The sequence below is a fragment of the Pristis pectinata genome, chromosome 2, assembly GCF_009764475.1.
Source record: "Pristis pectinata isolate sPriPec2 chromosome 2, sPriPec2.1.pri, whole genome shotgun sequence".
NCBI lineage: Eukaryota > Metazoa > Chordata > Chondrichthyes > Rhinopristiformes > Pristidae > Pristis > Pristis pectinata.
Window position 1 is genome coordinate 114,055,167 of NC_067406.1, and position 19,316 is coordinate 114,074,482.

The 19,316-nt window shown below is 37.4% G+C and overlaps 1 protein-coding gene across 1 annotated transcript in view; it reads right to left on the reverse strand.

Moving 5' to 3' along the window:
- The window catches only part of lrba (LPS responsive beige-like anchor protein), a 626,133-nt gene that overhangs the window by 395,896 nt on the left and 210,921 nt on the right, over positions 1-19,316 (reverse strand). Inside the window, exon 34 of the mRNA XM_052010590.1 lies at positions 2,378-2,442. Coding sequence (XP_051866550.1) covers positions 2,378-2,442 — 65 coding nt within the window. The remainder of the gene's footprint in view (positions 1-2,377; positions 2,443-19,316) is intronic.

Consider the following 19,316-nt stretch of genomic DNA (forward strand, 5'->3'; position numbering starts at 1 on the left):
TCCCTCTCTACTGATGCTGCCTGACCTGCTGAATATTTCCAGCATTTTCTGCCTCTGTTTCAGATTTCTAACATCTACAGTCTTGCTGTACTGCATTTGCCTGTCACTTAATTATAGTGCAAGATAATGGAGGGGGTGGATATCATATCCACAGGCACTGATCAAACAAACTGCACTATCTTTTATGGCATTTTTTTATGTTGTTGCAGCTGCAATTACAGTGGCAAGAGATGAGTATTCCATCATATTCCATGATAAGAGTATTACTGATGACGAACAGGCTTTGATCAATCAGAAGGTAAGATACTTTGCAAAATATCCAAATCTGCCCTGCTTCTGCAGCACAGTGTTGACATGGCTGGTCCTGTTAAGTTCCTTGTTAATGATGACCCATTAAGTGTTAATGGTAGAGGAATTGGTAAATGTGGATCATGAAACTCAAGTGGGATGACTGGACTTTAACTTGCTTCAGAGGGTCATTATGAATATTAATGTTTCAAAATAATTGCTTTTGACACATGACTGATTTAAATTCACAATTCCATCTGACTGACAGAAATGTGAACAAGCTTCACATTTCCTGGAACCTGTATTATGATTACAGGTTTCAGCTATTCTTTCTAATATCTTGGCTCAGTCAGTGCATTTAACATCTCTCCAGGTTTAAAGTCCTTTGCCACAAGCTGTTCTTAGTGCAGCAAAGCCTATTGATTCATTTCCCCACACTACTTGTTTGCAGCTATCAATATAGATTCAAAGACAAGAGAACATCCTTTTAATCTTCAGTGATTTTTGTGTATAAAATATATTCATCTCAAAACAAAGAAAACTATATTATTGTCTTACTTAAAAGGATCAAGTATAATCCACTTTGAATTAAATAAAATTTCATGGTCAGTCCTGACATTTTCTCAATATGGATGGATTATTGGGAGGAAGCTGCATGAAACCCTAACCTTAATGTTCAATTGTGGATTGCTGACTTTAATGAGCGGTTTATTACCAATATCGTAAATGGACCACTGCGATTTAGGCATTTGGTGGATAATAATGAAAACCCAGCTATCGAGGTACTTGGCTGCCTCTTGTATTGCATGGGCCACAAGGACATTAGCAAATGCAAGTTCACCATATCATTTCCTCTCAATTTAAGATTGGCTATTCTCCATCAATATTTGGAATAAAGAAGAATTATGATACCATTCCATTAGTCCTGTTAAAATAATTCCTGACTGGATTATTTAACCACATGAACTTAGTGGAAGACCTTACAGTACTCCCTCAGCACAGATCATCAAAAAAAAACATGTTTAGTAATTGCTTACACTTCTTCATCACTAATTGATTTGTTAATGATTAACATCTAATCCAGATGGACTTTACCAACTCACTTATGAGCTCAGAATCCTGGTGTTATCAGTGCTCATATAACATTAATCAAGGGCCAAATTCAGAGTAACCATTCTTTTGCAAAAGGTCAAAGCAGGTCAGGACCATATAATGAGAAACAATAACAGGCCAGGTCTTCACAATGTAATCCAACACCCATGTTACTTTACACTGGCCACTAGGAACAAATTGAGAAGCAAAATCCCATAGCTACCCTCCTACCCCATCCCCAGGCTCTCTAACTTCCCTCCCCCTCCAAACACACAATAGAACAGCTTTATTCTTCCACAACTTAATACATTTACATGGTCTTGTTCCATGGAAATTTTATCTTCAATCCAAAATAAATTTACCCAATATGATTTTGTAAAAAACTCAAAACTCACATTACACAAACTTTTTTAAAAAAAAGTCCTTCCTTGGGGCAGGACAAACCACAAAATGATACAATTCACAACCATTTAGTTCATGTATATTTCATTTTAAGTATAACAATACTTGAGAAGTTTAGGTATGAAATACTATAGATGGCTAAAAGATCCATTTTTATTTTCTACTTGTGCATTCTTAATGCGTAATTAGAAAATAAAGCCCAAAAAGTGATTTTGCTTATTGTGAACTAATATAAAATTATAAAATATGCAACAGTAAGTGGCCAGGGTAAAACAAAACTTTTACTAAACTCAGTGTCATATTACAGGATATAATACTTTTTTGTGCAGTCCGTCCAGGCAAATTTTTTAAGGAAGAACTTTACACTCCACTGATGGTGTAGCTGGCAACAGTTACTACGAAATAGTAATCACATTCATCTATTCCCAGCACATGATGCAGTTGTTATTAACTGTGAATCTACAATCTACCAGCAGTGTTCTCAAAATAAATGCAAGGATGTATTTGAATATATTGCAAATCCTTTATTAACCATAAATGAGCTTCACCTAGTAAAGATCTGCACTTAATAATGAAACTATTTAAACAACCTTACCTTCCTTCATTAACAAGTTCGATAAATGCCAGACCAGCATTTTTCTGTATTGAGTTCTGCCATTCCTGTAATAAAATTTTAAAAAATTGACTTCCAAGTGAAACATACAAAAATAAATCAAATTACAGTGTGATCCATAGTCCAGAGCCGACACACCATAGCTGCCAAATGACTGACACTTACTATGAATTTTTACTTTATAATTAGTGAAGATAGAAAATGCCAGAACAGAGAAGAAAACATATTTATCATGATATGGTTTAACATTATCTACTTCACACACAATTACCAAGGTACACTCTCCAAATAAGCCTCAGCTGAATCAAATCTTAAGTGAGTTTTAATAGTTCTGGAAACAGCTTAATGGTCAATATCTTTCATGACCAATTTAATATTTCAACACTGCATATTCAGTGAACAATATAGCAATATGCGTGCAGAGAATGTAAAGGTCTGAGATAGCCATTTCCCAATGGCACTGAAAAAAATAACATGCTAAAAGCCTCAGACCTGACCACTAATGCTTCTAAAGTGCCGGAAATCATATTTTAGCGCTTCAAAGAGACAGGCTGTAAAATGCAATTAACTCAATCCAATAAATTCTTACCCAGTTCTAAACTGTACCCTAATGCTTTACAGAGATGTTTCAAACTATATTTGCATCACATTCTATTCCTGTTAGAGCAATGCTTCATAAAACATGGAAATACCGATGACTGGTATAAGATACAATTGAATCTATGTAATAAAGGTACATGGAGAATCTATTTTCCTTGCACCTCATTAGTGCTCACATTTTGTAATCAATTCCTCCAAATTAGCTAGTATCATATACAAGATTAGTGGAATGGTGACACTCTCTCCTGACCCACAGGTAACCTAGACCTATATTGTCAGAGATGCCAGCTTTTGGATGACATGGTAAATCAAGACCCTATCTTCTCTCTTAGGTGAAAATCCATAAAATCCAAATGGCATTAATCTCAGAAGAGCAGTGCAGTCCTCCCAGTATCTTGTACAACCTTCATTTTCAAAATACACCTAAACACCATGTTCTATTTATTTTTTTTATTGTCACCTGTGAACTTGCTGTGTACAATTTGGCTACTGCGCTTCCTCCATTACAACAGCGACTACAAATCATATGTACACTGTTAGCAGTAAAGTGCTTCGGCACATCTTAAGATCACGAAAGGCATTACTTTAAATACAAATATTTTTTGCTATCATGTCAAAATAGTTTTCAAAAAGATAGAACTCCAAATTCAACCTATGATCCACACTTTAGTTAATAAATCTCAATACAATCATTGAAGGAAATTAGATGACTAATCACAAGTACTTCAGATAGAATACAAACTGCTTTACAAAGACTGCTAGAGCATTTGGGCAAAAATTGAAGCTTTTCTGCACAAAGCAAGATTATTTTATTAAACTAAAGCAATCATAGATGAATCCTATGACAGGGTCCAGTGCTGTATCAACCCACAATTAGGGTTATGTTCTTCAGAAGCAAAACATTTGAACATAAGCATTTTAGTTTTAAGCAGTGGTTTATTAAAGATAAACTTAGAATAGCCTGTCCACCATTATCTGTTGCAGAAGATGAAATGGAATGTTGCAAAAATATAGTTAAATGAATCAGATTAGTTCACATTCTATATCTCTATAATATATAAACAAATGCAAACATCAGTCTATCCACATATTCCATTAAGTGTCTAAAAATGGAAATGGAATTTCCAAATACCTTGTCTAAATTGCTTTCTGAGAGTTGCTAAACACCCTGAATGGAAAATAGGGAACAAAGCATTGAATTCTAATGAGCATGTGCCTGGAGACACAAGAGACTGCAGATGCTGGAATCTGGAGATAAAAACAAAACTGCTGAAGGAACAGAGGGTCAGGCAGCAGCTGTGGAGGGAGATGGCCAGTCAACATTTCAGGTCAATGCTCTTTATCTGGACTGAAAGATAGAGGAGAAATGGCCAGAACAAAGAGGTAAGGGGAAGTGGTGGAGCAAGAGCTGACAAGTGATGGTTGGATCCAAAGAGGAGGAGTGATAGGCAGATGGAGGAAGGAAAGAGTGGAAATACTGACAGAAGCTGGGAGCTGATAGGTGGAGGCAACAAAGGATTGGAGATGATGGAACCTGATAGTGGATGGAAACAGTGGGGGAGAGGACCCAGTGGGGAGGTGATGGACAGATGGAGTTGGTGGAGGAAGGGAAAGAAACAGGGTGATAGGGAGCTGGGAGGGGTGGGGCAGGTATCGCAGGAATCGGGTAGATCAGAAGGAGAGAAAAAAGGGACAGAGGGGAAGCAGTTTCCCTGAAATTGGCTATCTCCCTTCTTTCTTTCAGTCCAGATGAAGGGTCTTGATCCAAAATGTGTACTGCCCATCTCCCTCCACAGATGATGCGTGACCCGCTGAGTTCCTCCAGCAGTTTGTTTTTCAAGCAGGTACCTGCATGCTGTATTGATTCCTTGTAATTGATCACTTACAGACTTACATGAACAGAGATCCTATATCCTAGCTAATTTTCAGGTCAACCAGTCTAGTCTGGTGTCTGGACAATGTGTGTTTCTAATTTTCAAATTTAGTTCCTGTAATTTACATTTAATCTCTCGATTTCAAAAATACATGTAAAATTCAAATCTAAATAACTAGCAAGATAATATCTGAACTTGCTTCCTTACTCAGAAAGCTCACAGGGGGTATCCTACCCAAGCAATCCAGAGCAACAAATATTACCAAAAACATTCCAAACTAGGTCATGAAGGTGGAAATCAAAGTTAACCACCAACTTCATACCAAGTGAGAAAGAACACTGAAACACAGACTGAATCTTTGTACAACATAGCCAACTGCCATCTTTCTGAAGCTTCATTTTCTCTGTAAATATCATGTAACTTACCATCTTAAGAAAGTGCTTTAACAGGAAAAAGTAGAACCTCACACTTCTGGAGTCTTGTGAATTTTGCTTTCACATGTTCAATTTATTTCTTGCCACAATTTAAGTGCACTATCATGTAAAAGTGCTGCACATGAAACCCATGGAGGGCATAGTGCAGAGCTGGTGGTCTCATGGTTCCGGTGATCCAGGCTCAATCCCAACCTCTGGTGTAGTCTGTGTGGACACACTATTAAAAAAGTCTCCAAATGCAATAGCCATAACTGATTGAGAAAAATGCAGACTTAAAGTGCAATTGCATTAGAAATATGATAATATCATATCTTACACAGTCCAGTTTTGTGGGCTTGGCAGTGGCTAATGAGGTTAATATGGGAATTAGAGACTTTTCCACAAATGGAGCAGGAGGTGGCTGACAGTTTGGGTGGGTGTGTAGTTTGTGAGGCAGAGCACCCTTTCCACTGCCTATGCAGGGGTTTTGCATGCTCCTGATGCGTGACCTTAAGGTTCTTAATTCTATCTCAAATTCTCATTCTCCACTTTGAGGCATCATGAGCCAGAAGTTCCCAAGAGTCAACAGGGATATTGCATACCTTCAAGGAAGCTTTGAACCCTTGAAACTCGGTCTGCCTGGTTATCTCCTCCCATGACACAGAATAGAGTGTCTGTTTAGGTGTCTGGTATCAAGCATGTGCACAACTTCATCATTCCTAAGTAGCCACCTGAAGTAACTAGGGCTTCAATGCTGGGGATGTTGCCCTGTGAGAGGATGCTGATGTTGGCTTGCTTCTCCTTTCAGTTAATTTCGAGGACTTTGCAGACAGCATTGATGGTATATCCCATGCCTTGAGGTGCCTGTTGGAGGTAGTCCAGGTCTCAGAAGCACATAAGAGGCCAGGGATTACTGCTGGAGCCAGGTGTCAGTGACGTTGGTAGGCTTGAACCAGGACTGGGAATGGGCCTGTATATAGCCTGACGAAGGAGCTGGTGAAAGGATGACATAGCAGCTAAACAACAAAAGTCAAAGGTTTATTGTCCTGACTTTCCTCTTTGGAATGTCAGTGTTATCGGAAAATTGTGCCATGCATAAATTTTAAACCCAGTACAGTGGCTCCCTAGGTTACAGATGACCTGATTGATAGAAATCTGACTTTATGCACATTTTCCCATACATTTTTAAAGTCCTTTTCAAGGTAGTAATAATAATATTTTGTGGTATTCATAAATGACCAGATACAGTACATCTTCCATTAGTTCAATTCTGGGAATTGTTAGGTGAATATTCAGTGAAATTAAAGAATTACAGCAAGTGTATGTGAAGTGATACTACATGGATAGCTATAGAAAACAGATATTACTTACTTATGGAGAAATCAGCTTACGGCAGTTCTCAGGAATGGAACCCTTAAGTAGCCTGAGAACTGCCTACATTAGAGTGACTGGCAATTATTACTTTGCCCTTTTTGGTTTTACCATTGAATGTATATAACATAAATATATTAAAAATAATGTACCTGCTCTGAGCAGTAGTGGACTATTTCTTTCAACCACAATACTACTGAAAGGGAGTAATATATGCATTTTTCTCCACTCTCCTCCAAAATTACTAATAATGCATTTCTCACCCAATTTTCCGATTCTTATCAAGACTGATTTTCACCAGCACCACATTAAATGCCTATTTGATTTTATCATATCTTCTTCCCTCTTTATAAAATTTGCCATTGCCATCCTCTTAAATAACATCCATGTCCCCTTACTTTTACCAAATTGCCACCCTATCTCAAGCCTTCCTTCCCTCTTCTAAGTTTTCACATGGTTGTTGCCTCCCAGAACAATGCTCAATTTTCCTACAACTTCCATACTTTAACATTTCCAGTCAAATTTCTGCTGCAGCCATAGACTGAAGTGGCACTGAATTCAGCGACTCTACCTGGCCACCATTTCAGGATGAACGAGATTGTTTGAAAACCCTTTAGCCAATTAACCCTGAGCTAAGTTACTGACTCTATATCCACTCCATCACAAAGAACGTCTGCTTCCTCCTTTGCTTTATCAGCCGAGTGGCCATGTTAAATAGTACCTAAATGCTATGAATCTACACCATACTAATTCAGATAGTGGAGGATGACTCAAATTTGCTTTGTGATTTGGTATGAATCCCATGCCACAGGTATGACAATCACCCTGCTCAATAGGTAACTGTGAGATCAATGATTAACGTCAATATTTCCAAGCTGGAGGGTTTCACTGTTAACTTCGATCAATTATCTCAATCTGGTGTATTTTGTGAGAGGATCAAATACTTTATTTGTGACTTTGAATTTAAGAAGCCTTTCAATTTAAGAGATAATTTTCAAATTGCATTTAAGAGATAATTTTCAAATTGCATTTATGCTTTCTGTAAACTCCATAAGTCAATAGTAAAAGATTAAATAAAATTACCCACTTCAGCATACACATACAAGCCCATCTGCTTACTCTTCCACATGCAAGTTCTTAAACAAACCATTCAGATTTGTTTGCACCTTAACTGTTTAAATTGATTGTTGTGCCACATTTTCCAGTAGTCAGAATCAGGACTGTTTTTCATTGTGATTATCAGGATTCTTCCAAGAAGGCCACTGAGTGACTGCTTATCTAAAGCATTTGCAAGCCAGCTTCTTCTTCTTCTGTCCACAGATGATGAAAATTGCAAACACAAGTTGGCCTCAGCCAGATCCCCAACTGTGCAAGCATCATCCTCAAGTAAGGATCAAAGGGAAAAAAGTGTTGCATGCCTGCCTCCTGCTGCAATCTCACATCTCAGAATGACCCCTGTCCCTCTGCCCAAGGTCAACTTCTAATTAGCTGACGAATAGAGTGGCAGATTAGGGTCTTGCATTTCTACTCTACCCTATGGTAAGCTGTCCAATCACCCGAATTGCCATGCAGCTCCTCAGTCAAAGTATGCAAGTCCATTTGCAACTCTTCAGCAAATGAAACAGCCTATGTCTTTGTGTAGCAAAATCTAGACAACATTCAGGCATGGGTTGAAAAGTGGCAGGTGACATTCATGTCAAAAAAGTACCAGGCAGTAACCACCTACCATTTATATTCAATAACATTACCATAACTGAGTCCCACACCATCTTGGGAGCAGAGGGTTCACCACTGACCAGAAGCTCAATTGATCCAGCTACACAAATATGTAGCTACAAGAGCAGAGTATCCTACTGATACTCCAAAGCCTTTGCACCCTCAAAGTTCAGACTGTGGTAAGATACTCTCTAACTGCCTAGACGAGTGGAGTTCTCAAGAAACTTGACAACATCCAGGACAAAACAGCCTTTTTGATTGGCAACCCATTAACCATACTAAACATCCATTCTCTACACCACTAGCTCATAGTGGTTGCAGTTGCTTGCCAAGACTATTCCAGCAGCATCTCCCAAATCTGGGACCTCTATCACCAAACAGGGCAAATGCATTGCAAGCATGAGAATGCCACCACCTGCAGGTTCCTTTCCAAGTCACACCCTATTCTGATTGTAAATAAATCTCCAGTTTTTCACATTTGTTAGATCTAATGCCAGAACTCACTACCCAAGAACAATGGTAAAGTACCATCACCAGAAGGAGCATGGCAATTCGAGACAACAGCACATCGCCACCTTCTCAAGGGCAATTAGGGATGTGCAATAAACCATGGCCTTCCCATTGGCAACCAGTTCCCAAAAAATGAATTAAAACAAAAGTTGTGCCTGCCGTAACTCTGAGTGTGGCCACAGTTGCAGTGGTGGCTGCCTGCATTTTCATATACTAAAAACAACATCGGGTATCCTTTCTGGCATTTTCTGTTTGCTATTTCCACTCTCATTGGCAGGCCACATACCTTGATGTCTAGTGGTGTCATTCCAGTGAGGATGTACAAACTGTTGTCATTCGTTGGCTTACAGCAGCCAGTGACAAGCTTGCAACCATCATTTAGCATTGTGTCTTTTTGTTTTGCTTTGGTAGTGTGTTCCCACCCAGAGCACCCTTAATCATCATTAGGGCAATTTATGGTATGAAGGGAGGTTCTAGTCAAGGAAAGGTAAGCCCCAGATTTAAATTTGCAAACTTCCAGATAAAGCTGTTTTTAGCACCATCTTTACTTTTCACATGGCTCTTGTAAAGTGTGCTGAAGATTCAGGGTTACAGACGAAACCAGTTTTTTGAGCAAATGATGGATTTTGTTCCAATTGTGTGGAAGTGGAGGGATGGGTTAGTAAGTTTCCAGATGACACTAAGGTTGGAAGTATTGTGGATAGTGTAGAAGGTTGTTGTAGGTTACAACAGGATATAGACAGGATGCACAGTTGGGCAGAAGATGAGAGGCGACTTGATAGAGGTGTATAAGATTATGAGGAGCATAGATAGAGTGGACAGCCAGCACCTTTCCCCCAGGGCGGCAATGGCCAATACCAGAGGACATCAATTTAAGGTCAGAGGAGGAAAGTTTAGGGGAGATGTCAGAGGTAGGGTTTTTTTTTACACAGTCAGTGGTGGATGCCTGGAATGCACTGCTGGGGGGTAGTGGTAGGGGCTAATACAATAGGGACATTTAAAAGACTCTTAGATAGGCACAGAGAAATAAGTAAAATGGAGTGAAATAAGTAAAATAAGTAAATGGCCGTGTAGGAGGGAAGGATTAGATTGATCAGAGAGTAGGTATTTATATAGGTCGGCTCAACATCGTGGGCCAAAGGGCCTGTACTGTGCTGTACTATATTAGAATCAGGTTTATTACTACTGATATATGTTGTGAAATTTGTTGTTTTGTGGCAGCAGTACAGTGTAAGACATAGACATAAAAATTACTATAAGTTACAAAAATAAATAAATAGTGCAAAAGAGGACTAATGAGGTAGTGTTCATGGACTGTTCAGAAATCTGATGGTGGCTATGTTCTATGATGTTTAGCTTTTTATTCATAATCTGAATGCACAAGTGGAAGAGACCAATCTGCAATGTGTTTGGGTTTGTTTTGTTATAATTGGCACCATTGTGGTCAATCAGCCTGGTAGTACAGTTGTAATAATGTGTACAATATGGGAAGCTTTCAACACTATTATCAGGTTGTCAACTAGATAAAACAACTTAAGTTTGGGTTGATTATAACATAAATGTCTAAAAGAAACACAAGAGTGTCAATATACTTCCTTGGGGCTAGGCCATTGTGTTGCAAGCTCCAGCACTTTTCATTTACTTTAAAGTGAAAACAGCAACCATTGAAGGTAATTCTCTGGACACAGCTCAGTAGATGACCAAACCAGATGACTGTAGTTCCACTCAGCAGGGCATTCATGGAGAAATTATAATGGAGGTTGGTATATCCAATCATGTCCTTGGCTGCAGGTGGGAGGACAAGAGGAAAAGAGTACTTCTGCTGCAGTCACATAGGATGTCAAAAGTGACCACTAAGAATTTTGAAGTAGATCAACAGTAATATATTGTTTTAAAAGTCAAGATTTTTTTTAAACTTTTAGTTTGCAGTTGTGAGAAGTCCCCAGGACTTTAAAATTATTTATATTAAAGGACTATGCTATAGTATGATGTTTTGTGATATTTGATATGAGAGGAGTGTTATGCCATACTATTTTCTGCCGTTGAAGTGGAGCTGTGTTCTTTTAAGATTACAAAGTCTGACATGAACATTGAATTTATTGTTATGCTGGTTAGGAACAAAATACCCTTTTTTTAAAAATGGGATGATCAGTTAGGTGATATCTAGCATTACAACTCATGATTTTGATTGCAAGGGAATTCTTTCGATGCCTTCCAAATGATTACGAATGGAAAAAGTTACTTTGCTTGTATTTAGCCCATGCCCAAGCATGGTGCACTCACTGCACACAGGTATATCATTTTATAAAATGTAATAATGACCATGATAATTCCATTCATATTTGTATATAATGCTGAAATACCAAAAGTACAAATATTACAAATGTCCATTTAGCACTTGTGATGTTTATTTAAGTAAAAGATAAACAATAGATCAGCTATGAAGCTGCTATAAGGAGAAGGCAATTAAAATGTATTCTTTAATTGGTTCATGAAGCCATTTTCGATAATTGGGTAAATTTTATCTCCTGACCAGTGCACGACTTGCCTGGCCAGAAAGCAGCATACTTATGGCTGATTTCCTCTCCAAAATGGATGAATTCTACTTGAGGATGATGCTCTCTTAAAATCTGTAAAGTTGACAAAGCAAGAAATTTGGCCATAATCTCTTTGGTTCTTAGGGGGTTTGCAGAAGTGCAACAACACATTCTTTTCTCCAGATGTTAAAAAAATTATTGTATCTTGTGCAAATGTTGACCAATCTCTGTAGCCATTCCTTCACTATTTTATCCATTCAGCGTGGATGCTGTCAAGACCTGCAGCCTTGCCAGCCTTCACGTCATTGTTGCGCTACTATAAACTACTATAAACTGGTCATGAAAATTGTTTTTCCCTAAAGTGAAATGGGGTACTCTTTCTTTCTACAGTACTTTGTTTTTATTTCAGATTTCCAGCACTTTTTGTTTGCTCTCCGATAAAGAGAACACATGGCACTTCATTTTCTGGCATTTGCTTCAAAAATGTGCCATTTTGAAGTCCCTTATTTATTATGTTGTAGTGTTTTTACTGTTTTATGTGGATCGTTACTCAATTGCTTAATTGTTAACCAAGTGTTCTTGCTACAGTGTGTAACATCTGTGTTTTCTACCAGACTCTGCCAGTCCAGCAGCAAGCTCTCCTCCCTTAGCAATCATGTCTTTTGCAAGAGGATCAGTTTCAAACATATGTGTACAGTGGCCGGGTCTGTTACAAGTCTCAGAATGTAGTTTATTTAGCAACTTGATGGAATGCTTTTTGAGTGTGGAGCACTGTTTTTAATGAACCATGCATACTTTTCTGCATTGGCTTGATGATTTCCACATCTTTATCAAGAATGCAGTGAAATTCTGGCAGTTTACTTTCTTGAAATTGGAGCCATGACAAAGATATTGGCTTTGGTGTTGCAGTCTTGTTTCCAAATGTCTACTGTTAAGAGTTTGGGTCTCAGAAAATTAGCTGAACCTATCTGATGCCAATCTTGCATCTTTATTGTCAGAAAACACTCAATATACATGAAGGCATCCAGAACTCTACTGCTAATATCTTACTTCCCACAAGACCCCATTTCACCCAATTCCAGGGACCTAGGTTCAATCTTTCTAAGTAGGTAAAAAAAAATTACTTCTTTATTCAAATGCATTGACTTTCTTGATATTAAAATTTTTCTTCCAGCTTTTCATATTTTGTAACGGTCTCACACTGGTACTGTAACATTCTTCAGATATGGAACCCCCAGAGATCACTGCATACCTCCAAATATATTTTAATCATTTTACCATGCTTCAGCTGCCTTAGCTCATGGACTACCCACCCCACCCCAAAGGTTCTCTATTTTTCTCTTTTTTTCTTAAAATCTACCTCTTTGACGAAGATTCTAGCCATCTGTCTTGTATCTCCTCCCGTGGCTCAGCATCAAATCTTGTTTGATAATTCAAGAATTTATACATACATCACTGTGTTAAAGGTGTTAATTGCAGGTGCAAGCTGTTATATCTAACACTAAACTGGGGAACAAGATGAACAAAATTATCTTTGCCACAATTTCTTGGATTCTAGACAAAGTGGAGAATTATAACAGAATCCTTTTGTAAAATTGCATAATTGGTGGCAACTTTGAGTCCATTTGTAATTAGGCAAGCACTTTAATTTATTCAGATTCTTTAGATCCAAGAATGACTTCTGCACCACTTTTGTTCCTTTAATCTTGCAGATTATGTATATAATACCTGAATGAGTGAGTAGGTTAATGAGCATACAATGGCAGACAGGATACAATGGTAGAGAGAAACAGGAGCAGGAAATAGCAAAGGGTGTGATGTGAGACAGATGGGCAGAAGGTTTCATACAAAGACAAACAGATCATGGAGAGACAGACTGCAACATTAGTTATTGCAAGACCATGACAGGCAGAAGTAGAGCTCATGGATCAGGAGAGAGACAGATGGGTACAAGAACTTGGAGAGACTGCACAAAAAAAATGTTAATTTTGTGTTGGAGAAGACTGAACAGACAAAACAAGGGGAAAATGGACAGATCAGGACAGAGAGAGATCCTGGACAGATGATGACAGACAAACAGGAAGACTGCTAGAAGCAGGAGGACAGTGAGCAATGCCATAGGGGATTAGCTTAATTTAATGCTCATGAATGCAAGTACTTTACTTAAATGCAAAGTCAATAAGAATATTCCATCACTCAAATCATTTATAGTTCAGGGTGCAGAAAATAAACTACACAAATGATCCATTTGAATTTTACTTAAGTATTCCTGCACCAACAAACATTAGTTTCATATGATTCCAATTTTCCTTTCTCATCAGTGCCAGAAAAAAAATTTTGAATCTAATGCAATTGGTGGAAAAGTTTTACCCATGGCTTGCACATTTTAAATGGCATGAATCATGTATAATGACCATTTCTTCAATCATATCCAGAATTTTAGTATAATTTTTAAGTACATTTTTATACATTTCTAAAACGTAACAGCACAATAACAGTATGAGAAAATTTCTCAATTCATACTATTGTGAACAAACAAAAACATTTTGCTCCTTTATTGCAGAAAAAAATTAACTTACAATTGTCCCATTTTATTTCCCAATAGAAAATGCAATTTAAACGATATGAAATCTTGCTAATGCACAAGAATGCCTCATTGTAAGTTTTAAAAGAACTTTGGGAGAGGAAATGAGTGAGTGAAAAAAAAATCACATAAGCACACTGCCCTCCAAGTCCACTTTGATTCTGCTGCAGCCAACAAAACTTAATGCTCTGCAGCTGCAATACTCATGTCAAATTCTGCACAGGGTGTTAACGCAGTTGCCAGTGGGCACAGATCTGCCCAAACTACAGCCCAATTTGCCATGCTTGCAGTCAAAGGAGGAATAGTACCGAAAATATTCACACTGATAGGTTAAAGATTATAGTGGATTAAGGTAGAGTATAAAGTCACATTCTGAAATAATCATTCCCCAAATGACATTCTTGAAAGTTAGTTAAGTTTTCTTTTAAAATCTATAGAGGCGATTATTGTAACTACTGATAGATAATAAATACAAATTTAACATAAACCAATCCTTTCCACAAAAAGAACTCCCAGCATTTTGCAAAAAGTATTCTGAGTTAACTTGAATTGACAGATTTTAGGTCAGTTAAGTGCTTTTGTCATCAATTTGAATTTCACTGTGGGTGATAAAAGTGGCTCTCTCCTGTTACTATGTACAAGCTTACAACAGATGATCATTAAAGCCTCTCCAATCTTGAGTCTGTGTAAATGTGTTCTATTAGTCCATGGTCTGTCTGTTTGGCAACTCTAGCCCCGAAGACAAATGGCAATTGCTGCCCCGAGAGGTCTGAAGTCAAGTCAATAGGGAATCTTAGCTCTAACTGGAAAAAAAGATGCCTGCTCATTATAGATTGCTCCAGGGGAAAAAAGCGTGCAGCCATTAGGACCATTAAAAAGCGCTAATTATTTTCATATTAGTTTCAAAAATTACAGTCAAGTTACACAAATGGGTGACAAAAGAAAGTCAAAATGAATTAAAGTGAAAGAAAAACTGCAGATGCTTGAAATCAAACGAAAACAAAAAAAAAGCTATAAAGACTAGGCCAGTCAATATCTGTGGAAAGACCTAATGTATTAATGCTTTATGTACGTACTTGAATCAGAATTTACTTAAACATATTTCAAACAACTGAATGAGGAGAAAAACAAAAACGTTGATGAGAATAAACAGCTGGTCTCAGAAGTGCTTAAAATGAAACAGGACATTGTTAATTGGTAAAAATTGTGCGGCACAAGACCATAGGAAGCAAAATGAGAGCAACCAAAATAAATTAAGTGCTATTTATGAGACACAAAACACCTAAAAGGAGAAAAATGTTGCACATGAATACCTCCAAAGAAGAATATTCTTCAAAGTCATAACAATTGTTGAAGGGAAAAAATTCATGCTGATACTATAGGAGATGTCCTATTCTACACTAGTTATCACTCAACTTTTCCCCAACACAGACATACAAATGATGATATATCATTTTAACACTAGAAATGATTTGTTTCACATTAATTGTAACAGAGTATTGGGAGGCTTCATGATTATATTTGGTTCAGCGACATGAAAGTGAAAAGCAAGTCTGGCAACAATGACAATCATTAATCCAGTCCTCAGTACTCTTCAATACGCTTTCACTCTACATCAAGGGTATTAATGAATCGAGAGATCCACTATCAATTTCTTCTCTCACTAGCTCACGACTAAGGTAAACTTCAGCTCAGATTTAAATGCAATTTAACTTGGGTCTTATGGTGTAGAGATCAGATTTTTTTTCCCACTTCATATGTGGAACTATGTTACTTGGAACTATCAAGAGTCTCTAATATGCCAACTTTATGCTACAATAAAACTACAATTTGGAGGCAAATATTTCTCTTAACAATTCTCTAAACTCTAAAATTTTCTCTAAACTGTTTGGATTATACTTCCCTGTGTGGTATTGAAACATTCAGGATAGGTAACTCATCTCAATCTAGTGGACAACCCAGGTAGTATCACAGTCCTGATGAATTCACATCAACAAGGGTAGGGAAAGCCACCTTGAAATGTTATTTCATTCCATTGATTAAAGCACTGTATCCAAAATACAAGCTAAGTAGTAGGAGAAGAAAGACTTCTGGTGAAGGCAAATTTAGAGAGTTAAAAGAAAAAGGACAAAGCAATAGTGTAGGACAGGAAAATGAGTAATGATATCCAGTGTCCATCAGGAAGGGAAAAAAGCACACAAACATACAAGTATATCCACAAAAGTCAGAGAGCAGAGAAAAGGGGTAAGAGGAGAAAATTAAAGGCTCTTTATATGCATACATGCAGTATTCATAAGATAGATGAATTTACCAATTTAATGGCCTGAAGAGAAGTAAATGTATACAGACCTTTCAGTTTCACAGAAGAAAGTAAATAATGTGAAAGAGGAGGAAGCCCTGTTAAAAAGGATGGGAGAAAGGCAGTAGAAGTAAAGGATTTTTTCTCGGAAAATCAAACAGTAGAATCAGTTTGGGTGCAGCTAAGAAACAACATGGTGCAAAAATATTTTAGTGAAAGATACCTATAGGCTGCCAAAAGTAGTGGTTAATTGCACATAGAACAAATTAGGAAATTACAGGTGCACATAACAAGGTTAATACATTAATCACATAGGGACTTTTATTTACACAGATAAACCAAATTAGCAATTATAGTTGAGAGGCTGAATCCATGGAGTGCATATAAAATGATTTTCTAGTTTGGTTGAAAACTGAGTAGAGAACTGATTATTTTTGATCAAGTGATGTTCAATGAGAACAAGTTAAATAATCTGGCATACAAGGGGCCAAAAGGGAACAGTGATCACAATATGATGGAATTATATCAAAAGATTTAAAGTAATTTTGTTCAATCTGAAACCAGCATCTTAAATCTCAACAAAGCAAACTGCAAAGGTATGTGGTGTGAGTTGGCTTTGGTAGAATAGGAAACTGCATTAATAAGGACTTACAATAATCATGCAATGGCTAACACTTAAAGGATATATAGCTCACAACAAATATATTAATTTAAAACACAAAAACCCAACAATAAAAATGATCCTGCCATGACTAACGAGAAGTTGAAGAAAGAAACAGAGCAAAGGCTTATAATGGTGACAGAAAGATCAGTAAGTCTGGGATTTGAGAAAATTTCAGAATTCAGCATGGGAAGATCAAAGCATTGATGAGAAAAGGGAAAGCAGTATATGAGAGTTGGCTAATAAGAACAAGAAACACAAACAGATGTAAGATCTATAGATAAGTACAAGGGAAAAGATGAGCAAAAGTTAACATGGGTCCTATACAGACTGAGAGCAGAGTAATTGGTTTGGACAATAAGAAAATAGCACAGAAATTAAACAAGTATTTTTCATCTACCTTCTTGGAAGACAAACCTCTCAGAAATAGTGAAGAACAATGGGCCTAGATTGTACAAGGCAGTTGACAGAAATTAGCACTGGTGAAAAAAATAGGATTTAAAGCTGATAACTGATGACCTGCATCCAAGGTTTCGGAACAGGTGGCTATAGTGGATTCAACTGGTTGTCATCTTCCAAACTTTCCACAGATTTTAGAACACTTTCCACGGGTTGGAAGGTAGCAACTATAACTCCACTGCTTAAGAAAGGAGGGAAAGAAAAAAAATGGTGAACTACAGAACCAGATGTGCCAGTAGAAAAGAAAATGCTTTAATTTATTTAGTAAATTAAATAAATGATAATTGGGTACTTAGAAAATAATAGTAGGATTGATCAGACTCAAAGTGGATTCATAAAAGGAAGATCACAGTTTTTTTTTGACATTATAACCAGCAGAATAGACCAACATAATTCGGATATTCAAAAAGCCTTCAATAAGAAAGCACACAAAAGATTATTATACAAAATTTGTGCAGATGGGATCAAGGGTAATATACCGATGTCAACTGAGGATTTGTTAACAAATGGAAAACAGTTGAAATAAATGGGTCATTTTTGGCTTAAGAGACTGTAACTAGTGGGGAGCTGCAGGGATTGGTCCTGGGTCCCCAGCTGTTCACATATTATATCAGTGGTTTGGATGAGGAAACCAATTGCAGTGCATCCAACAGTAATTGAAAATGAAAAAAAATTGCAAATGCTGAAATCTGAAATAAAACCAGAAAATTCTATAAATACTCAGCAGATCAGACAGGATCTGTAAAAAGTGAAACAGAGTTAGTGTTTCAGATTGAAGACCCTTCATCACAACTTCATTTTCAACCTTAAATATTAACTCTTTCCATAGATGCTAGTTGACCTGCACATCATTTCAAGCATTTTCTATTATTGTTATTGTTTATCCACATTCACTGAGGATAGAAAGCTGGGTGGCAGTGTAAGTTGTGAGGAGGATTCAGAAAGATTAAAACTGCTATGATCATTCAATCTTCAGTTTAATTTTATTATATTATAAACCTGATGTGTAGTTCATCACTAGTGATACAGATTTTGCACAAGTTTAATTGTCTGATCGAAAAGTCAGGATCTATAGTGGTGATCCTTATTTCCAAGTACATCAATAAAATGATTCCACTGCCCATCTTCCAGCCCATTATCTCAGGTTACTTGTTGTACAAAGGCAAACCAGCTCATATGGAACAAGGCTTTCCTGTATTAGTCCAAGCTGTACAGGAGGACAAAGCTATCCATCCAGAGTCTACCTAAGCATTTGCAATCTCTCTCCTACCTGGATGAAGAAAGGCTGCAAATGAGTTGAGAGAGATCCAGGTGTTCTTGAGCATGAATCACAAGAAGTTAGCAGCCAGGTGCAGCAAGAAGTTAGGAAGACAAATGGCATATTGGCCTTTATTGCTGCGGGTTTACGTTTAGAAATAGGAATTGTTACAATTGCATAGGGTATTGGTGAGGCCACGCCTATGCAGTTTTGGTCCCATTATTTAAGGAAGGAATCGGGTTTATTATCTCTGACTAATATGTTGTGAACTGTGTTGTTTTGTGGCAGCAGTACCGTACAAAGACACAAAATTAGGATAATTAGGAAAGGATACACTAGCAATGGAAGCAATACAAAATAAGATTCCCTAGGCTAATTCCAAGTGGATTGTCCTATCACGAGCAGTTAAAGAAGTTGGAAATGCATCCTTGGAGTTGAGAAAAATGAGGGTGGATCTTGCTGAAACATGCAAAATCCTAAGGGGGAAATGACAGGCTAGATGTTGAGATGCTTCCAAGATATAGGACAGCCACTTAAAACAGAGGTGCAAAGAAATTTCTTCTTACAGACAGTGGTGAATTTCTGGAATTCTCTACCAGGAGAGTTGTAGAGACAAGATCATTGGAGGTATTTAAAAAG